The sequence below is a fragment of the Canis lupus genome, chromosome 5, assembly GCF_003254725.2.
Source record: "Canis lupus dingo isolate Sandy chromosome 5, ASM325472v2, whole genome shotgun sequence".
Taxonomy (NCBI): Eukaryota; Metazoa; Chordata; class Mammalia; order Carnivora; family Canidae; genus Canis; species Canis lupus.
This window is the reverse complement of record NC_064247.1, coordinates 41,632,859-41,655,391: the sequence shown is the minus strand read 5'-3', so window position 1 is coordinate 41,655,391 and position 22,533 is coordinate 41,632,859. Positions and strand designations below refer to the sequence as shown.

The 22,533-nt window shown below is 51.7% G+C and overlaps 2 protein-coding genes across 14 annotated transcripts in view; one reads left to right on the top strand and one right to left on the bottom strand.

Moving 5' to 3' along the window:
• TOM1L2 (target of myb1 like 2 membrane trafficking protein) overlaps positions 1-6,730 on the bottom strand; it is a 118,964-nt gene extending 112,234 nt beyond the window's left edge. For 4 of the 5 annotated variants that reach the window (XM_025428141.3, XM_025428142.3, XM_025428143.3 and 1 more), the window contains exon 1: positions 6,575-6,730. In XM_025428141.3, coding sequence (XP_025283926.1) covers positions 6,575-6,626 — 52 coding nt within the window. In that variant the 5' untranslated portion in view covers positions 6,627-6,730. The remainder of the gene's footprint in view (positions 1-6,574) is intronic. The other variant, XM_035716905.2, reaches the window with a different exon arrangement.
• Positions 6,731-7,135: 405 nt separating this feature from the next.
• DRC3 (dynein regulatory complex subunit 3) overlaps positions 7,136-22,533 on the top strand; it is a 34,834-nt gene continuing 19,436 nt past the window's right edge. For 4 of the 9 annotated variants that reach the window (XR_007410796.1, XM_049110280.1, XM_049110281.1 and 1 more), the window contains exons 1-6: positions 7,136-7,290; positions 7,929-8,040; positions 11,029-11,193; positions 15,081-15,197; positions 18,861-19,027; positions 20,677-20,823. Coding sequence is in view for 8 of the 9 variants with exons in the window: in XM_049110280.1 (XP_048966237.1) it covers positions 11,034-11,193; positions 15,081-15,197; positions 18,861-19,027; positions 20,677-20,823 (591 nt within the window). In the remaining variant the exon portion in view is untranslated. Of the gene's footprint in view, positions 7,291-7,928; positions 8,041-8,995; positions 9,133-11,028; positions 11,194-15,080; positions 15,198-18,860; positions 19,028-20,676; positions 20,828-22,533 lie in introns of those variants that run through there. The other 5 variants (XM_049110275.1, XM_049110274.1, XM_049110279.1 and 2 more) reach the window with 5 other exon arrangements.

Genomic DNA, 22,533 nt, shown 5'->3' with positions numbered 1-22,533 from the left:
CAGGTAGATTACACAGAAATATGTTAAGAGAACTTATACAATATTGCATCTCCAAGAGAAAAGTAGGAGGTGAAATTAACAAGGATGGCACCCATTCCACTTATTATAAAAAACGAGAAGAATCTTCATGAGTTTAAGAGCATTTTATGGTGATTTTTTTTTCTCCTTTGCATTTTTTGTACATTTTTCAATATTTCCCACATGGACAGTGTTTTTTAAGAAACAGTTTTTTTTTTTTTTTTAAAGATTTTATTTATTTATTCATGAGAGACACAAAGAGAGGCACAGGCAGAGGGAGAGAAGCAGGCTCCCTGCATGGACGCAGGACTGTCCCTGACGCGGGACTCGATCCCAGGTCTCCAGGATCAGACCCTGGGCCGAAGGCGGCACCAAACCACCGAGCCACCCGGGCTGCCCAAGAAACAGTTCTATGAGAGTTTTTAGTATTCCAAATAGCCCACTCTAAGCAAGGTCACCCCCCTTCAGTAAAGCCCTTGGCATCTGTGCTCCTGTTCCTGCACATGGAAAGCAGGGCACAAGGAGCAGGCTGCCCCCGACCACGTGACCGGTGTTTCATAAGCTGTCCAGGCAGTTAAGGACAAATGCTCTCAGAACCCCAGGCCTCTTCCTCAGGTGGCCCGCCAACCTGCCTCAGCACTTCTCTCTGGTCAGGGGGCACATAGGAAGGGCTCCGTCCCGGACCTTTAAGGACTTGGCAGAGCCTGCTCCTGACTGCCCTGTAGGAACCCCTGCTCTGTGCGGATGGGGGCTTTGATGCGAAGAGAGAAGAATGACCTTTTGGTGACTCCCAAAAGGAAATCTCCCTGTCTCTGTAATGATATCCTTGCTACTCCCCTCCCTAGAAATACTTCCTGGCTCCTCAGGGCCACAAATGAAAGAACCCCAACTGTTTGGCCAACAGTTGAAGCCCCCCACCATCAGGCCTAACCCTACCTTTCCAGTCTCACCTTCCACCACCAATGCTTGCTAGCCAACAGACCTGGTCCTGTTATGCCCTCCCCCCACCCCCCTTAATTAGCCTTTGCTCAAGCTGCTTGCCATATCTGCCGAGAGTCCTCCAAGCTTCCTTCTCCATCCCTACCCATTGGTCAAAGCTCTGCTCAGCGGCAGCCACAGCCTCCTGAGTCTCCCTTTCTTCCTTCCCAAAATGCTCCTCCTCACTCCTCCCTTACAGAGGGCAGCACAGGATAACAGCACACCAATTCTGGAGCCAGCTCCCTTCCTGAATGTTGTGGGACCTTCTCTCTTTGCCTCAAGGCCCCTGTCTGCAAAATGGAGATCATATAGTACCTTATGGTATTCTTGTGGGGATTAAAGGACCGCAAGATCTAGAAAGCGCCTACTTCAGTCTCCACACTAAACGTTTAGGTATTGTTAACTCTTACTCCTGGAGTAGTGAGTAGTAATAACCCCTTCCAATCTCCACTCTCGTACTTCATTTATCTGTCCAATCTAATGCCCTGCTTTTTTTAAAAAATCATGTCTGATTTAGGTACCTGTCTTAGCTCCCTTACTAAACTGAGAATCCTGGTAAACACTTAGCTTAATATATACAGAGATGCAATACATAGCCACCAAATGAATGACGGATTTCTAAATAACCCCACTCATAGTCTGTCCAGAAGAAAATCCACATTTACTGCTTGAAGAAAGATAAAGAAGAGATTAAAGGGGCAGAACTTTTCATCTAGAGCAGTAGTTCTCAAAGTGTAGTCCCTGGACCAGCAGCAGCATCACTTGGGAACTTAGGAATGCAGAATGCTAGGTCCCAGCTTGTACTGAATCAGAAACTCCAACAGTAGGGCCCAGCAATCTGGTTTTTTGTTTTTTGTTTTAAGATTTTATTTATTTATTCCTGAGAGACACAGAGAGATAGAAAAGCAGAGACACAGGGAGAGGGAGAAGCAGGCTCCATGCAGGGAGCCCGATGTGGGACTCGATCTCAGGACTCCAGGATCACACCCTGAGCTGAAGGCAGACGCTCAGCTGCTGAGCCACCTAGGCGTCCCTCCAGCAATCTGTTTTAACAAGCCCTCCAGGTGATTCTGCTAACTCTGAACCATAAGGACCGCAGAACAAGAAGCAACACGGCAGCATAGAATTGAGCACTGGCTCAGGAGCAGATCCCTGGCTTAACCCTGGGACGAATCTCTGGCATAAGACCTTGCACCAGCCTAACTCCTCAGGGCTGCCTCCTGAGAAGCAACACAGGAGAACAGTAACACCCAGATCATTAAATACTTGTATTACGTGAGATCCCTGTACAGAATCTGCATACAGTAGGTGCTTAATAATTTTAAGCTCTTTTCAGTTGTCTTCCTGTGTATTGCACAGGGCTGTAAACACACAATAAAATGACCAAGGCAAAAGGGCCTGGCAAATAGTCAAGTGCAAGGGCAATCTGAGGGATAACTGATTATTCTGGCAACAGTCGGGCTGCAGAACACCTAGCATTCCCACAGCACTGGGAAGCAGTTTATATCTAACACGATCCAATCCACAAGCACAAAGTCTGCAACAGAGTATCTGCTTCTTAGCCTTTATAAAAGCTGAACCATGCAGAGAAGAGATGGTCCTCCCTGCACCCACCTCACCCCCCACAGTATTCCCATCAGAATTAACTAGCTACTGGCTAAAATTTTGAAATGAGTCCACACTTCACTCTTGGAAAGAAGGATAATCTGAAAACGTTTTCCAGCCAATACAAGGAACTGTCACCACTTGCAGAGCACCCTGGACCTCACTTGGGGGAACTCCTGACATTCCAACCCCCCGTGGTCACAGACAGGTTAGATGAAGACAGTAACCTTCTGAAATTTTTTTCAGAAGAGAAAACCCAGAAATAAAAATACAGACTTTTTCTTCTTCCACACTTCTTAGCCTCTCATCCTACTGCTCATTCTGCTCTAAATCATGCATTCTACTCGGGAACCACCTTTCAAAAGGACAGTGAGGATGGATACAAGAATACACAGCTAACTACATCAGACCATGGGCTTGGCTGCGTGTTCAACCAAATAGCCCAGGTTACAATGTCCTCGTGAGGCCCCAAGCATGAGAGAGAATAGTAATTACCCTACCCCTTTCCAACCTGCGCCCAGCAGAATGGCTCCCACAAAGCAGGTGAGCAGAAGAGCCATTCTGCCAAGAACCAGAGACGGGAAAACACACCATCAACTTCACAAGCGCATCCATGCAGCAGGTTTCAAGAAGCATGCCAGGACACTTCAGACACTCAAAGAGATGCAGAAATATGCCAGGAAAGAGATGAGAACTCCAGGTCTACACACTGACACCAGGCTCAACAAAGCGGTCTGGGAAAATGGAATAAGGAAAATCCTTAAAGAAAATGTAATGAAAATGAAGATCCACCACACAAGCTCTGTATGATCGTTACTTTGGGACCTGACACCACTTTAAAAAATCTACAGACAGTTAATGTGGATGAGAACCAACCAGACTGTCAAATAAAGATCTAAAACCACACACACACACACACAAATAATAAATAATAACCAAGCCTTGAGACTACAACCCTCATTTTTTTGCAGCTCTAGCACACCTTTGGTGAGCAGGGTACCCCTACAGAAGACTCCTGAGAGCACCTTTTAAGTATGTGTACCCCAGAGCCTGGTACCCACAGACACTCAAAACGTTGGGGGGATTGTTTAACTGCAAGCCCCATGCAGCTGTTGAGAGGTGTTATTTAACGAGTGGGTAAAATAAGGAGCAGAGAAACTAAAAGTTGGAGTCAGCTGAAGAATGTCATCTTTGATATCACATCCCCCTCCCCAAGAATAGGGCTTTATCCTGGGCCCACACCCAACCTGCCACTGTTCCCCAGTCACCTTTTCCACTCAGACTGGTGAACACAGATGTGCCCACGCCACCCTCCCTACCTCATGTACCTGTCCCCAGGCATGGGGCAACCTCTTCTCTGCCTGTGAATTCCCAGCCACCCTCGTGAGCAGCCCTTGGACTCCAGAAAGCCACTTCCATCTCCCCAGCTCTTCTGAATTCTTCTGGACTAAGTTCATTGACAATCCCCACTACTCAACTGAGCACTTAACTATGGAGTGGCCTTCGGTTAGTGATTATTCCAAGCATCTCTGCTCTCTCGACACCATAAATCCCTTGAGGACCAGGGCAGCTATGAAATGCCCACTCTCCCTTTTACCAGCTGAGCAGTGGCTTCACTCCTCTGAGGCTCAGTTTCCCCATCTCTAAAATGGGAAGGACAACAAAACTTACTCCACAGAGCAGCTGTAAGAAGCACGTAACATAGAACTGCTTTGTGCAAGCTATAGCTGCTGCTTCTACTCATCAGCCTTGTTGTTTTATTTCTGTATCCCTTCCGTCCTGTCAACCACCTGGCAAGACTTTTAAAAGAATAGTAACAATACTAAATGCCACGAAAATCACTTTTACACTTTGTCACGACAGTACAGAATATACAGAACCTCCTTCTATATAGAACCTCCTTCTATCCTCTAATCATTCATCTGAACTGTGATGTCCGCTGGGTCTTGCCTGTTGACCAATTGTCAATAAGGAGGCTTCATTCTCTTCATGGTCAATGTCTTGTCTAAGGGATGATAAATGCTGGGGGCTGTTCCTTCACAGGTCACAGATGGGCCAGCTGCCCCACGTATCCTTTCCAGACAGCACACTCAACCCTAACTTAACTATTCTGTTAACAATGACAGCTACAATTTAGTGAGCCCCTACTATGTCCCAGGCAACCATCATCCCACTTAATCTGTACTCCTCTGTGAGTATGAATCAATCTCTCCCTCTCAGCAAACTAAAGTTCAGAAGGGTCACACAATTTTCTAGGGTCACACGGCCCAAAAATGGGTAAGGCAAAACTCAACTCAGGCCTCCCTGACAGAAGCATCATGCTCTTTCTACTCACTACATACCCCTATGTCCTTAATATTTGTGTATTTTTAAATGTTCTTAACTTCTACCCCTCACCAGCTCCCCTGGCATTTCCTATTGTAAAGGAGACAGAAAAGAAAATAAATCCCCCAAGTTTACCAGCTCCTTCCAATAACTGTTTGGGATTCAATACTCAACTGAGAAATGAGGTTTTGGGAAAGAAAGAGCGCCTGAGGAAAGGACACGAGGAAGAAAATATAGATACACATGATAGTTCATAAAGGTGGGAAGACGTTCACCCAGGGCCCAGTGTCCATCATCTCTTATCAAAGACCTTACACCACAAAGAAAAGAAAGGCTCCCAAATGCCATTTAGCCAACAGGAGAGGCCTCAATCACTTCCCAGACCCCACTACAAGCTGACAAGTAAGCGGGAAAGTCGTAAGTAAAGCCGGATGTAAACAAATCACTGCTGCCTAAACCAGCCAAGCCCAGAAGGACACCAAAGGTCTTCAGTCATAAAAAGACGTTTTACCAGTCCTTCAACCAACCAGGAGGAGCCCAGTTTTAAAAGAAACCAATCAACATTCTTGGGTAATTACTTGGAGAAAGATCCTATCTTGGATGAAAAGACAAGCTGCTTTTTTTTTAGTAAAGAAATCCCACACAGCAGGGCCATTCTGGTGTTCATTCACCTAGCCTTGGGATTTCCTTACCCAGGATACCCGACATCTCTGGTGCTCTTTTCCAGGTGCCCAGAGCCCCCATATAGGATTAACAGACACTACGGACTGAGTACCCCTCTCTCTTTACACTGTCACTGAAAGACTTCAGCTTTGGGCATATTTAATATAAGAGAGCAGGAGCCAATGTGCGGAAACTATTATCAGATCTATCAAAACTTTAGAACTTGAAGGGACCTACCACACTTCACCTCCACACACACACAGGTCATTTGACAGACAGGGAAAACATCAAACCGGAAAGAGCAGTGACTTGCACAAGGTCATACAGGGAGAGTCACTGGCGAAGCCCCTACTGGATCCCCGGCTTCCTGATTCCCAGTCCAGGGCTCTTATCGTTAAAACACACAGCCTCCCTTCTCTCCCCGAGGCAGTGCAGGGATGCCGTCCCCCTGCCAAAATAATCACCCTCGGGGAACCCTTCCCCCCATCCCAGTCCCTCCTACAGCCTCGCTGAGCTGCAGCTCTAATTAGCAAGTCTCAGAGCAGGGAGTATTCTCTGGGAGGGTGCCCGGTCTGAGGGCTGCTGGTACTGAGGAGACGGACAAGGATGGAGGGAGAAGGGTGCGGGAGCCCTGGGTCCTGGCGGCAGTGGCTGCGAGACCGTCAGCCTGGACGCGGACGCACTCGGTGGCATCCCCAGCAGGCGAGGAGGCAAGCCGACCCCAGCAGCCCGCACCCCCTCTCTGAGCCGGGAGAGGCTGGGCCCGAATCCGGGAGGGCCGCACGGAGCATCTCCGAGTCCACGCTGGCCTTTGGGGCGCCTCCCGCCAGGGTGACACAGGCGCCGCGAGCAGAGGCCCGACGGCAAGGATGCCCGGGCGGCCCGCGGGGTGGCACCGGTGCCCGGCAGAGGCCCGCGGTCCTCACCAGCCCCGTCAGCCGCCGCCGTCGCCCACCCAGATGGCCCACCCTTCGCGCGGCCTTACCGAGGCACTGCCCCACCGGGGTGCTGAACGGGTTCCCCAGGAGGAACTCCATCTTGAGCGGACAGCACGGCAGCGGCCCGGGCCCCCCTGTCAGCCGCCCGGGTCCCCGCTGTCCCCGGTCGCGCTCCCGACCTGACTGACACTTGCCCCCGCCCCACCCTCCGAACGCCGAACGCCCGGCCCCTGACCCCACCCCTTGTCGCGTCCCCATTGGGCAGCGTCTGTCTAGCCCTTCTCCGGATTGGCCCTTACGCCTCCCTTGCGAAGCCCCGCCTACCCCGCGGCAGACGATTGGGCGGAGCGGCGAGCTAGGTCACAGGAATCTCCATCAGGCGTAGCGGCGCCTCCAAAGGCCCGCCTCCGAACGAGAGTCTGAGTGTTGTGATTCATCTATATATTGGTCAATCTAGCGAATCCTTACATTACTGGCCAGGAGACGAGTCAATCACTCAAGTGGGGGCGGGGGAGAGGCGGGACTACTGATATCCCTGCCCATAGACAGTGCTGATTGGAGAAACGTTTGTTTTTTCTACTGCGGGTTGGTCGTAAGAGTATTTCCCCGCCCAAGAAATACTGTCACGTGACCGTCAACTTTCACCCAGGATGTCTACTCGACGACTTCCCCTTAGCAACCGACTGGCGGAGCTTGGTTCCCTTAGTAACCGGGCGAAGCGTCGGCTTGCGTGGAAGCAGTCGGGTGGCAGGCGCTTGAGACGGTGAGACCTTGGAGCGGAGGCTGCGGGAGGACTAGCAGGGGCGGACTTAGCTCTTTCCTCCGGCCTTTTTCTCTGGGAATCGACCCGGCCCTCCTCACCTGTAGATGAGCACACAGTTCTCTGCCAGCCGCTTCACGGCTGCGCCGGGACCCTGGGCTTTCGGGCTTTGGATGAGAAGGAAATAATAAGGACGCCCCCGGGCCTCCTGGCCTGGTCCCTTTTATCGAAACAGAGGTACCCGGTCCACTGATGAGCTCATCACGTATTTAACCCTCAGATCCGACCTCTTGACTGTCATAAAATTGTTTCTGTTCTTTGTATTCTTCACCTGGTGCTCCATAAAGTATTTTGTTTTGGGATATAGCTACCCAAGTTTCATGCCTGTCTCTTCTCAGTAGCTCATGGTCCGACTTTGGACAATTTCCTTCCCCTCCCGGGCCTCAGTTTCTCTCTCTGGGAAATGGGGGAACTAGCACCCCTTTCTCCAGTGACTTCCAGAGCCGACATGGAATTAAGTAATGAAATTGTACTTAGTACCCAGCAAGCACTCAGTAAATCGTTGATTTTCTCTAAGTAATCCACTGCCAGCAGGGGCAATGTTTTTCTGATTCAATTGATCACAAGTTCTTGTTTCACAGGGCTGTCCTGGTTTTGTTTCTCGGTGAGGAGTCTGCTCTATTGGCAGTGGTGTAGAGCCCTCCACTGCTTTCCCCAACCGCTACCTCTGGGCTTCCCCAACACTGTTGTCAGGCAAGTCATCAGGAACCCAGATTGGGTGGTAAATTATTGACAAAAAGTCCCTTAGTGGAGGAGCGGTGGGGCCTTGGCCCTGCCTGGGAATAGCTGTGAGAAACCTCGTGGGTTGTGATAATGAAAATCCACAGTGCCCTGCATACGGTTGTGTCATGGTTAAGAAAATGGGCTCTGGAATCACATCTCCCTGCTTCTGCCATATGCCGTATCGATGTATGAAATTGGTATCTTACTTAACCTTCCTAACCTCATCTGGAAACTGCCAGTGATTAGTCCTACATATTAAAATCCTCGAGATCTCTCACAGCCACATCTTACCACTACCCTGCTCATGACTCTTGCTGTTCTCAGTACGACAGCCAGAGTGAGCCTCTTAAAAGTGAAAGCTGTTCACGTCACTGCCCTTATTAATTAAGCCCCAGGAGCTTCCCAGGAATCCGAAGGTGTTAAGATCCTGCAGGCCCCTCCAGCCGTGCTTCACTGCAGCCCAAATGGAACATGGCTCGTGCACTCCACCTCAGGGCCCTGGCTGTGCCCTTCACTCTTCCATCTTTCCTACTCACCCTTCAGATCTCAGCCCTGTCTCCCCTTGCCAGGCCAGGCACCCCTCACATATGATGTCCCAGTTCCCTACATCTACAAACTTGTCATGGTTTGTAATTAAATATTTGTACAATGATCTGATTCACGTCTGCAGAGGGGAGGAGGTCTGTTTTATTCCCGACACGTAGTAGCTATTCATTACACGTGTGTGGGCTGAATAAATGATCTTAAACAAATGTAGGAGGGAGGACTTATCCATTTTTACAGACAGTAAGTCAAGGGCTCAGAAAGGTGAGGTTCGTTGTCAGAGGATGCCCACCCAGGCTCCAAATCCTACCCTCGTGTGCTTAACAAAAAGCATGCCTAACGACTCTTCCACATTGAATAGTGATTGTGGGCTTGACAGAAGCAAGCCTGATCTGTCCCAGGTGCCAGGCCCCGATGAAGTGGGAGTGATGAGAAGTCAGTTACAGTTTTGAAATCGGAATTAAGAAGCATTTCCCAAAGCACCGCACTTTTCTTTGAGAAAGCACAAACACTTCGCAGGTAACATCTGCCAAATACCGCACGTTAAAATTTCCCCAAAGGCAAGTTGGTGTCAACCAACCTTGTCAGGTTATGGGAAATCTTAGAGAAAAAAGATTGTTTTAAAAGAGTGGGGAGATGGGGGGGAGGGGCGGCTGGAAACGTCTTTGGGAGTTGACTCCTTCCCTCTAAGAAGTTGGAGCCAATGTTGAGACTGGAGAGGGTGGGAGGATGGAGGGCCCAGGTGAGAAGGGGCGTGGGGGGGAGCGCTTGGGGCCAGGAGCAGGGTCCAAGGAGGCTGTGTCTCCTCAGGGGCAGAAGGAAGAGACTCACAATAGTTAAACGCACAAGGCCATTAGATCACAGACAGCCCAGAAATGGAAGATGCAGGTTTATATAAGCTGCGTCCAAGTGGATGGCGGGCAAGGAGGGCAGTGGCAGCCTCTAAGACCAGGTGGCAGGATTGCCAGGCCACCCCAGTTTGCAGTGGACACCATCAACCCAACACCAGCTGTCCCTCCAGTGGTGTTCAGTGGGATAATTCAGGGACTCCCCAGCATCAGGGAAGAGGCCTGGGTGGGGGACCAGGAGGGCAAAGGTAGATGGTGAAGCCAGTGGGGGGAGGGGGAATGGTGGCAAGAAACAGGAGGAAAGAAGGAAGGGCTGAACCTGGGAGCTTCCAAAAGAGTGCGACTTCCTGCAGGGTCCAGCCCTTCTGGATGCTCTCACTCTTAGGCTGGTAATGATGAGAATGAGGTCAGGGGTGCTCAGGCTTCCCAGGGCTGTGGCTCTGTCCAGCCAGGAACAGCAGCCCAAGGTCAGCCTGTGGCTAACCAGCTCCACAGATCTCCCATTTGCCTGCAGAATCTCAGCCAGATCCCTTTGGCCCCTTAGCAGCAGAAACCTCCAGGGGTCAGTTTAAGTAAAATAGAGTTTAATGTGAGAAGCCAGGAAATGCTCATAGGGCCTGGAATTAGGGACATGAGGAGCAGGGAAAGCCAGCAAAGACCATGTCAGTCTGTTGGCCCTTTTGTCTTATTTCTGGATCACCTCAGTTCCCAACTCTTTCTCTTCTCTGTCCATCTGCCTCATCGCCTCTTGTTCTCTCTGCTCAGCCACATGTCTGGATAGCCAGTGACCCCCACAGTTCCTCCCTAGCACCCACAGCCAGCTCTGATGGGACCTCCAGCCTGCTGTCCCCAAGTCCACATTTCTCAGGGGGTGGGGAACAGGGATGGCAGTTTGGGCAAGTGTCCGCCAATATCCACTCACTGAGCAGCTTGTGGTGAGATTGTGGGAGTCTCCCAGAGAAGGGGAGCTGCAGGTTGCTACACCTGGCCGGAGCTGCCAAGGATCCTGGTGGGGTTGGTGGCAAGACATTGAATAAGGCTGGGTCAGGAAAGCCAGAGGCCAAAGATGACGAGGGCCACAAGGAGCACTGAGTTCCAGGGGATCCCTGGGTGGCTCAGCAGTTTCGCACCTGCCTTTGGCCCAGGGTGCGGTCCTGGAGTCCCGGGATCGAGTCCTGCATCGGGCTCCCGGCATGGAGCCTGCTTCTCCCTCCTCCTGTGTCTCTGCTTCTCTCTCTCTCTCTCTCTCTCTCTCATGAATAAATAAATAAATCTTAAAAAAAAAAAAAAAAAGGAGCACTGAGTTCCAGGGGCCAAAGAGACCAGCGAGGACACGGGGGGTGGAGGGGTGCACCCCTGCAGATGGGTGCCAGGCAGCAGGACAAGGGTAGACTTGGTGCAAAAGTACTAGCCCCCAGGTGTAGTGCACCCAAGGAGTGGGAGGGGGCAGCTCCACAAATACCTTAAAGAGACCCCAGCCAGACTCTGTCCTCCGACTAAGGGAGAAGCAGAAGCAGACTGGGGAAGAGGAACATGGTGGGAATTTTTTTTTTTTTTTTTTTTTTAGGGAAAATGCACCGGCTGTACAACTCACTGGAGCCAAGGGTGATGGATGAGGACATGCTCAAGCTGGCTGTGGGAGAACAAGGCCCTCGGGAGGAGGCTGGGCAGCTGGCCAGGCAGGAGGGCATCCTCTTCAAGGATGTCCTGTCACTGCGGCTGGACTTCCAGAGTATGTATGTTGGGCTGGGATGGGGGCACCAAGCAGGACAGCAGCCCCACTCCTGGCCTCTCTGCCCCAGAACTCCACACAGGGCCCATGATCTCAGGACCAGCATCAGCATCTGGGCCTGCCTGGGTTAGAAGGCATAGGAAGGGGACACCTGGGTGGCTCAGTGTTTGAGTGTCTGCCTTCAGCTCAGGGCGTGATCCCAGGATCCTGGGATCAAGTCCCACATCGGGCTCCCCAAAGGGAGCCTGCTTCTCTCTATGTCTCTGCCTCTCTGTGTCTCTCACAAATAAATAAAATAAAAATATTTTTAAAAAAATAAAAGGTTTGGCACAGAGTGTTTTTATTTATTATTTTTATTTTATTTTTTAGAAGATTTTATTTATTCATGAGAGAGGCAGAGACACAGGTAGAGGAAGAAAGAGCCTCCCTGTGGGGAACTCAATGAGGGGCTCAATCCCAAGATGCTGGGTTCACGATCTGAACCAAAGGCAGACGCTCAACTACTGAGCCACTCAGGTGCCCTGCAAAGTGTTTTAAAGCTTAGTACTGCATATCATTAGCATTTGAATATCTACAACACACCTGATCCTGAATAATAGAAAAAGAGATACAGTTCCCCCCTCCAAATCTAAGTGAACCCAAAGGCCACACTGTTTCCATCAGACTCCATGTGGATTCCTTGGCATGGGGTCCCTGGCAGGTGGAACCCAGGAGGGTGGCCCCATGCAGCTCAGAAGAAGCCATGGGGAGGAGGAGGATAGGCACTGGGGCAGGAAGCAGGAGAGGTATGTCAGGAGCAGCAGGACAGCCTAGTGGGAAGATATGGCCCAGGACCAGGTAGGTCCTTAGTGCCGGGTGTCCCCATCTGTAAAATGGGAAGATTACAGTCCATGTCTCAAGTGTTGGTTGGAAGGAAAAAATGAGGCAACATGTGCGTAGTGCCTGGCTCATTCAAGAAGGCCAGTGAGTCAGAATGGAGGGGGTGCAAGAGGAAGCAAGAAGGGTGGGTAGGCCCCTGCAGAGTCACCTGGGCTGATGTGCAGTCCTGCTCTGTCCTGGGTTTCTACACTGGCCTGCTGGGTCTTCCCATAGACAAGGAGGAACAGCGGTCTGCATCAGACCATGGGGCATGGCAGTGGGCAAGGCAGAAATGGCCCTGGCCCAAGCCTCACAAAACCCACAGGCCTCCCCGGAGCACAGTCTCCATGGCCAAGCCGCCAGAGCAGGGAGGGACCCGCCAGAGCAGGGAGGGACCCGGGGCCTCAGCCACCTCAGTGGTGGGAGGGTTAAAGGAATTGCAGAATAGCTGTCACCAGCAGGGGCTTTCACCTCCTTTTGCTAAACCCCTCCCACCTCTAAGGTTCATTCCACCGGTTTTTATCAAATGCCTATTATATGCCAGGTGCTGTTCTAGGCACTAGTGAACGGAAAGGACAAAAAAACCCTGTCCTCCTGGAACTGATGTTCAGGTGATGGGAAAAATAAGGAAAATAATAGCATGTGCTGAAGGTGATATGTGCTGTGGAGGAAAATCAAGAAGATCAAAGGGGTGAGAGTGGGCTTCCATGTTTTATTGGGTGGTCAGAGGCCTCATCAAGAAAGTGACAAATGAGCAAAGACTAGAAGGAAGTGAGCGAAAGGGCCACGTGGAGATCTGGGGAGAGCATTCCAGGCAGAGGGAGCTGCCAGTGCCAAGGCCCTGAGGCAGACAGTCCTGTATGGAGACTGGTCAGAGAGGTGGTAGGGTCAGCTAGCATCAGCTGTGGGGCCAAGAGACAGTGTTTGGCTTTTATAGTGAGATGAGAACCTTTGGAGGGTACTGGGCAGAAGGACAGGATAGGATCTAGGTTTCCACAAGATCCCACTGGCTGTAGGAGGATAAGAGTGTGTGGCCCCAGGGCCGGAGCAGGGAGACTAGTGAGACAGTCACCACTGTGGTCCAGGCAGCAATGACAATGGGCTGAGACCATGTCTATGTTGAAGAATAAATGGACTCTCTGGGCAGTGCTGTCCTGCTGGTAACTCACTTACAGCTGTCAGATACATCCAGGTTTTTGTTGTGCTGTGTTGGCTTTTCCACTTGAACTGCTGATGCCTCAGGAAAAGCCAGCACATAGGTCTGCAAGGAAGAGCACCTAGAGTGAGGGAGCCACCCAAGTGAGTGGCATCTACAGGAAGTAAGCCATAGCCAAGAGCTGTCACTCTGAAACCAGGGCCAGAAAGCCTCCTGGAAAATCCAGACAGGGAAGGGAGCATAGGTGGAGACAGTAGCTGGTATCATTCCGGGAAATCTGGCCTCAGAGAGTTAGGAACAGACACCAGTCCCATGTGACCCTGGGAACCCAGCAGAGGCAGGACCCTGGGTCAGACTAATGCTGTCCACCATTCCAAGACCTGGACCTGGCTTGAGGAGGGTGGGGAGGAAGGGTGCCTGACCTCAACACCCCATTGCAAACCCTGCTCTTCTGAATGAATATTGAAACTACTGCCCCAAATGTGTGGTTATTAAGAGTATTTTTTTAAAGATTTTATTTATTTATTCATGAGAGACACAGAGACATAGGCAAAGGGAAAAGCAGGCTCCCTGTGGGGAGCCCAATGCAGGACTCGATCCTGGGACTCCAGGATCACAACCTGAGCCGAAGGCAGATGCTCAACCACTGAGCCACCCAGGCACCCCTGTTCCAGTTTTTTTAATAATGATATTCTAATTTTATGAGTTTTAGAAATCATTACAGAAGCAAATATAGAAAAAGGGGACATATAAACAACAGGGCTGTTACGGCTCCTAGAAAAAACTGGGGATAAATTTAGGCCTCTAAAATTTTACATACAGAGTGTATAGTTATTTATACTTAAGTATAGTTCAGAACTCCTCTGGCTGTCAGAAGCGGAAACCAAACTCAGCCTGGCAAAAGGAATGAGTTGGCTGTGTGCCTATGAAGGTGGCCTTTAGGGACCACAGATCAGGTGCTTCAGCGACACCAGGAACCTGCCTCTCTTTTGTTTTTTTTTGTTGTTTTTTTTTTTTAATTTTTACTTATTTATGATAGTCACACAGAGAGAGAGAGAGAGAGGCAGAGACACAGGCAGAGGGAGAAGCAGGCTCCATGCACCAGGAGCCCGATGTGGGATTTGATCCCGGGTCTCCAGGATCGCGCCCTGGGCCAAAGGCAGGCACCAAACCACAGAGCCACCCAGGGATCCCCTGCCTCTCTTTTGGATGGGTGATTTATCCCACTCCCCATATATGGACATTTGCCCCCCCCCCCCCATTTTTCTACCTGTCATGTGCCTATAGGTATTTCTTTGGGCAACATACACAAATGTGTCTTTACAGACTCTGAATAGAGAAATTTTTCAGAGTCAAAGGACATGGAAAGTAAATATTTCAGGAAAATTGGCCAAATTGCCCTCCCAAATGACTGACCTAATTGATTGACACTCACCAACAGCACACAAGGGGTGGGTGATACAGGTATGCACCCTGCAGACTTTATTGTATTTGTCACACTAGAAGGAAGGGCACTATCTGTGACCTGTGTCTGGAGGTGTTACAGTCTCCTGGGCAGCACCCAGGCTACACAGAAGCAGCAGGACTGATTCTCATGCCCTGACAGATCCAGTCCACCTTCATAAGGACCCTGTGACACCCATCCCCCCATAGACCTGTAATGTCCTGCTGTGGTCCCAGCCAGCAGCCCTGATCTCTGTCCTCTGTGCATCAATAAAGAGACTCTTGGGCGTTTGGCCCACATCTCCAGGGCACGGTGGTAGAATTGTGGGGTCTTGTACATCGGCTGCCTGGATTCCCCAGTGCATTGGCATTAAACTCTACCCTAACCTGAGGCTGGAACCAGCCAAGGCACCTGCTCCAATTGTTTCAGACATCCTCCGCATAGACAGCCTCTGGGAGTTTGAGAACTTGACAAAGCTCCAGTTGGACAACAACATCATTGAGAAGATCGAGGGCCTGGAGCAACTTGTACACCTGGTCTGGCTGGGTAAGGGCCCTTCCTACATGTGTGTCCACCCTCATCCAAGGGGACACCTGACCAAGGTTAATTGTCTCACAGGCAATTTTCTGCTGCCGGCTCAGCATCAGCCAGGGTGCAGCAGAATGTCCAATTGACTGGAAAAAAGAAAGCCACTCTTTTTTAAAAGCCTGGGGCCTTTGCTGGGCAGAGCCAGCAAAGATGTGCTGGGACACATCACCAGGTGAGAACATTCTGACCCACCTGCCAAACCTCCCCAGCTGGGAGAGGGTCAGGGAAGCAGCCTTGGACTCCTTCTAGTTACTCTAGACTTAGATTGGCAGACAGCTGTAGGCCCTGCCAGCAGTGGGGGGTGGGGGGAGAGGGGGAGGGCAGAGCAAACCAGAAACAATCATCATAGCTACTAGTGAGCTTGGAGCACCTGCTAAGCATAGGCCTTTATGCTTTCCGTGTGAGGCCTGTTAATCCACACAGCATCTCCAGTGTAGGGATGAGCAGAGAGACCACAGTGAGTAATGGGAGCATCAGGCTCCCAGCTGAGCCCAGTCTCCTAGAGCTCTGGCCCACGGCTCTGGCCTCACAGGGTTCTGATGAACAGGAAGAGAGGGCTGGCCAGAGAGCTCTTTACACTGTTGTCTGATTTGGCCCTCAGAGCAATTCTTTTTTTTTTTTTTAATTTTTATTTATTTATGATAGTCACAGAGAGAGAAAGAGAGAGGCAGAGACATAGGCAGAGGGAGAAGCAGGCTCCATGCACCGGAAGCCCGATGTGGGATTCGATCCCGGGTCTCCAGGATCGCGCCCTGGGCCAAAGGCAGGCGCCAAACCGCTGCGCCACCCAGGGATCCCCCTCAGAGCAATTCTGACAGGTGAGCGTTACACTCCCAAAGTGCAGAAGACAAAATGAGACTCTGCGAGGCCAAGGCACTTACCCAAAAGCTCCAGCAGAGCAGGCGTGCAAGCCCATGTCTGCCTGACCCCAGAGCCCACACTCCCTCCCACTCATGAGCAGCCTGCAGCATTGGTGCACCTCCCAATTTGCCAAAATACTCTCATCTACGGTGGTTCTGACAGTCACCAGCCCACAGCAGCCGCATGGACAGGATTACGTTGCCATTTCTCAGATGCAGCAGAGGATGCTGGGAGGCTGATGGGCCTGATGGAGTCATAGGCTACAGGCAGCAGAGGTGGCCTACAGCCAGGTCTTCTGACAGCTAAGTCCTTGTGGCATCCAGCACCCATTAATGCTGAATCTGGGTGTGACAGCGCACCTGCATTGCCAGGAGTCTTTGTCTTTATAGATGAAGGGAAATGATACTGGATCAGCCCAGACCCTGAGCCATGATTCTTCTAGAAAGCCTTCTGGGTTCCAGCTATCTGAATGTCATGCTTTCAGATGACAGCTACTAGGCCCCACTGTCTCTGATGTAAAGTGAGTGCCATAGCTCCTGTAATACCTAGGGTTCCGTAGGCATGAGAGAGTGGAGGGGAAATTTCTAGTAAGAGGTCGGGTGATTCCCCTCAAAGAGTGAGAGGCTGGCCTTTGTCCAGCCATAGTCCCAGTCACCTAGGGACCCAATGACAGCAGGAAGGTCTGGGTCCCTGAGGTGCAGGGGGGCAGGAGAGACAGTGCCTCAGGGTTCAGCCCAGCCCCCAGCTCATGCGAGGCCCTGCTGGTGGCCCACCATGTCAGCTGTCTGAGGGCTGAGGCTGTGCTGGAGCTAGCTAGCACTGGCTCTCCAAAGCTTATGATGCACATCTCATCCCAGCCGTGCATTCAGAGATGTCAGGCTGCTAGCTTGAAATTGGCCACGATGGGAGGATTTACACCACAGAAATGGGTGAGCACTGCAATTCATGGCCTCCCCGGCTTGGCCCACCAACCCCCTTATTAGACCTTTACCAGCATTCAGCCAGTTCCAGTGGGGCAGGGCCAGCCTTCCCAGAACAGAACTGGCTGCATGGTGGGAAGGGGAATGGGCAGCCTTGGCATATGGCAGACCCCGGCTCAAAGCCTAGCTCTGGCCATGTACTGATTTTACACCCATTCCTACAGCCCTCTGAACCTCAGAGGGTTCTTTATGTGTCGGGTGATCTCGGGCATATACTACCAGGCCCCTTGAACCTTGGTTTCCTCATGCATCAAACGTAAACGATGAAACCCTTGTGGGAGTTAAATAAGGTGATGGACTTAAGAGAGAAAGGGATGGGAAGTTAGCATTAGTCTCAACTTTCAGCAGGTGAGCGTCCTCTGGTAGGCCAGGGGGGCTGAATTCAGATGTGGATAAATGGACTTCCCAAACCACTGTTTAAGATTTTATTTTTTATTCATGAGAGACACAGAGGCAGGCTCCCTGCAGGGAGCCCGATGTGGGACTCCATCCCTGGACCCTGGGATCATACCCTGAGCTGAAGGCAGATGCTCAACTGCTGAGCCATCCAGGTGTTCCCAAACCACCGTTTAAATGTGATGGCATGCAGCTATCACGTGCAAATTTCAAAGCTTATGAAAAATTTCCAGTTTAGCCCTGGATAGAGTTGCAGCTCCAGGCTCAACCGACCCCTAAACCCACAGTGGGGGACAAAGCAAATTTTGTTCCCCGGAATGTGAACCTCGGGCTAGAGAGGGCCTAGTGTCTCAGTGGGGATTCGGAGTTGGGGTTTTGGAGGCCCCCAGGTGAGCTGTGATGCAGCTGGAAGATCCTGGCCTGCTATGTGTCCAGGAAGGAGCCCTGGATGAACTCTGGCACCACTGTTAGCTGTGTGGCTTTGAGCAAATCACTGAGCCTGTCTGTGCGTCAGTTTCCCTATAATCAAATGGGAAGAGAAATTCCAGACTGCCACTCAGGGTTATTGTCGGAGGACATACTCATAAGCACCTGATAAACTGGTAAATGCTAAGCAGACAGGCAATATTATTTTTTAAAATTTTTTTTTAATTTTTATTTATTTATGATAGTCACAGAGAGAGAGAGAGAGAGAGAGGCAGAGACATAGGCAGAGGGAGAAGCAAGCTCCATGCACCGGGAGCCCGACGTGGGATTCGATCCCGGCTCTCCAGGATCGCGCCCTGGGTCGAAGGCAGGCGCCAAACTGCTGCATCACCCAGGGATCCCCAATATTATTTTTTTTAAGATTTTATTAAATGGAGAAAGGAGTGAGGCAGAGGGAGAGAGTCTCCAGCAGACTCTGAGTCGAGCCCAGAGCCTGATGTGGTGCTCAATCCCACCACCCCAAGATCATGACCTAAGCCAAAAACAAGAGTCTGACGCTTAGCTGACTGAGCCACCCAGCACCCCAGGAGGTATTATTATTAAAATGCCCATAGGTTTGAGGGAAGGAGGCCCTCCAAACAGTCTCCTCCCACTCCAAGATGTACCGTTTTGGACCTGCCATTCAGCATTTCCATCCAAAACAACCACAGAGCACAAACATGAGTGTTTGCCCATCTGCGCCCAGCCAGGGAGATGAGTGGCAGAAACAGGAGGGGGCAGTCATAGTTGGAAACCATAGGAAAGAATTCATGCCCGGCTTCTAGAAAACCATAAGTAGTCAGACAGTGAGTCAGTTCCTGGCCTGTCAGCTTGCCGCTGTCTCCTAGAGCATGGTAGCCCACTGGGTTTGTTTCACGACAGTCCACCCTCCAGACCCTCATAGCCCTCTTCCTTCCAGACCTGTCTTTCAACAACATTGAGGCCATTGAGGGGCTGGACACGCTGGTGAACCTCGAAGACCTAAGCTTGTTCAACAACCGGATCTCCAAGATTGACTCTCTGGATGCCCTCGTCAAGCTGCAGGTGTTGTCGCTGGGCAACAACCAGATCGGCAACATGATGAATGTGAGTTCTCGGGCACAGCTAGTGCTGGAGACCAGAGTGGCCGCTCCTGCTGGCCTCCTGACCCGGAGCAGAGGGTGGGGCCGGGCACTATAGGTCATCGGAGGAGCTGGGCTGTGGGAGGAGGGTCCGTGGCCAGGGGAAATGGAGACTCGGCCTTCCAGATCACCTCCTTCTCCTAGAAAAGCCAGCAATCCAGATTATTACACAAAGAGATTTGATAGTGTTTAAACACCATGCTTCCCCTGTGCTTAGCCCACCAGTGGATTGCCAGGTCATATGTCTGCCTCTTCCCCTGAGCCCCACACTCATATAACAGACACTTGCTGAGGTGAGAACCTAGTGGATGTGGGGCACTTGGCCTGAGCTCAAAGGTACAGAGACAAACGGAGACTGGTCCCTTTGGGGGTGCTGACCACATACCCACAGAACCAAGATATGAGGTGACAGCCTGTGGCATTGGCATTGTGGGGGAAGGCAGGCTGCACATCCTGAGAGCAGGTGACCTGGGGCTGGGATGTGCTCTCCCCCTCTCTCCCACGGCTCTCAGAGACCTCCGGGTCCCCTGGCTGCTACTCTTTCTCATACCCCATCTATATATTTTCACCGCACTTACCCCCAGACCGTCATGGTTTTACTGACTTTCTAGAACATTCCTGTTCCTTGGCCCTAGAATGTGAAGCCTTTTTTTTTTTTTAAAGATTTTATTTATTTATTCATGAAAGACACACAGAGAGAGAGGCAGAGACACAGGCAGAGGGAGAAGCAGGCTCTATACAGGGAGCCCGATGTGGGACTCAATCCTGGGTCTCCAGGATCATACCCTGGGCTGAAGGCAGCGCTAAACCGCTGAGCCACCCAGGCTGCCCCAAGAATGTGAAGCCTTGATGCAAGGGTAGGGACCATGTGAGCTTTGTTCCCGCTGTATCCCACAGCCTAGCACCTGCCTGAGACCCGTATGTGCTTAATAGCATTTGCAGAACAAATACATATGTGACTGAGAGAAACTCCTTATAAAAAGCGTGCTAGATTTCTTCTCCGTCTTTTGCATAGTACAGCATCTGGGTGTTCAGAAGATGCTGCCAAGTGAAATACCAGCTATGTTATTGACTCCACTGTCCCCCCACCCCGTCCCACTTTACTAAAACAGAGTACAGGAAGAATAAATGGTAGGTAGCGAATGTCCCTCTGTCACCCAGTGAATCCAAGGTTACTGGATGGGGTTCCATTTAATTTAAGAGATCTGGCCCTTGCACAGGGTTTCCAAGGAAAAGGCACGCCGACTCTGACCAGTAGTTAACCACCACCACCACCACCATTTACTGAGCAGGTGAGAGGCCCACCTTTAAATGCTTTCCAGAGCAAATTTCCTTTGGTCTCTCAACACCTATGACACCCATTATAGAACCCTTGTACCCATGTTACAGATGAGGAAACAGGCTCACACGTTAGGCAACTTGCCCAGGGTCCCACAGCTAGCCTGGATCAGGACGGCCGTCCAGCCCGCTCCTCGCTCGGCACTCCACCCAGTGCTTGCCAGTGTCGTGGCCAGGCTGCGGACGCTGGCCGAGGGATGAGGGGAGAGGTCACCAGGGCTGTTTTCGGCTTTGCAGCACCCAGGAAAACAGGCTGCTCTCCCCTCTTCTTCTCAGATCATCTACCTGCGGCGGTTCAAGGACCTGCGGACGCTCAGCCTCTCTGGGAACCCCATCGCAGAGTCAGAGGATTACAAGATGTTCGTCTGTGCCTACCTTCCTGACCTCGTGTACCTGGACTTCCACCGTATCGACGACCACATGGCAAGTGTCTCCCTCCGGGCCTCCCCGGTCTGGGTCAGTCTTCAGGCCTCCCACCCCCACCCCAGGCTTGGGGGCGTGGAGGCCGGGCCTCCTGTGCACACAGGGGAGCTGATGCCTCTGTGGGTAGATTCCTGAGGCTGGCAGTTCCGGACCTGCTCACAGGTGGCCAGGCCCTCCCTGGGTTGCTTCCCGGCACCCCCGCCCCCCTGCTGCCATCCTGCACTGTCTGATTTTCTGGATGCAGAAGTTGGGGAGGGGAGGGCCAGCAGTTAGCCAGCATGAGCGGCTCTCTGCAGAGCCAGGACTCGTCCCTACCCCAGAGCAGCAGTAACCACTGACTGTGGTCCTGCACTTACCTGCCACACACAGGCTGCTATTTCACGTTGCTGTCGCCATGGCCCATGAGGCAGGCCAGCTCTCACCCTCAGCTTGCCACCCAAGGGTCTACACAGTGACGTGCCTCGCTGGGAGCTCACGGCCCAGGGTGGTGGGACCCAGAGCTGGTGCCAGACAGAGCTGGTGAAGGCCTTGCCTCTGGCCGCTGCCGGGTCTGGCCCCTGCCCCCTCTTTCCCATGCCCCTGCTGTGAGCTGCCTCCTGTGGCTTGCTTCTTGCCCCACAGTGTGATCAGTTTATGGGCTTTCCCCACCAGAAGGAAAGAACCTGGCCCAATATGTGAGGCCTTGGTGGTTGGAACAGATGTCCCTCCATGTTGGGTGCTATGGAGACAGAGGACTGTTTGACCTGCCTGCTCCTTCTCACCAGAAGCTGGTGCCTTTCCTGAGAGAAGGGAGCCTGTGCTTGGGAGCATTGAGGTGATGGGGAGCACTCTGGGGAGCCCAGCAGAAGCTGGGAGGACTGGCCAACAGATCTCAGTGCTGACCCTGCCCGGCCTGGACCTCGGAACAGAGCATGGTGCCCAGGTGGACTGTGCCACCTTCCAGATGTGGGGCCCTCTGCTTGCCAGGGCTTCCTTGGGAGGTCCACAGGGATAGGGTGGGGTGGGAGAGTTGCCTCTCCTTGGACTCAAACTCTAATACTCTCAAGTATTTTTTTTCCCATTTATACAATAATTTGAAAGTCAGCATAGGCTCCAGTGCTGGGAATAGGCCAGAGAGCTGTTGAGGTGTGTTTCAAAGCTCATTATAGAACCAGGGGACAACTTAACACTGCACAGTTCTGAAGGCATTCTTTCCTTGGACCCCAAAAGTTTCCATAAAGGGCAGATAGCTGAGTCTGGGCATCCCTTTTACAATTCAGAGACTCAGCTCGAAGCATCAAGATAAATAATAAGTAAGAGGATATCAGAGTAGATTTGTGCAAAGTGGGGGCACATGAAACACCCCTGTCACATTACTTCCTGCCCTCGGGCTGGCCACAACCTGGCCGGAGCCCCTGGCCTCTTGGTGCTGTAGGGCTTGGGCAGCAGGACAGCTGGGCCCGGGCATAGCCCAACCAGGAGAGGGTCCAGGCTGTCTCCCAGGTCTCCGGCTGGAGTCCTGGATGGCTCACCTCAGTGGGACTGTGGGAGGACAGAGGTCCAAAAAGCAAGCTCTTGAGGTGCCTCTCAGCTCTATGGAGCTCTTCTTGAGGGCTCCCCCTGTTTTCATCAGGCCACTTTTAAGTTGAGGCCCTGGCCTCTGCCTGGAGGCTGGCAGTCCCGCCTCAAAGAGCAGAGGACTGTCCCTGCCAACCACGTGGAATGGAAAGG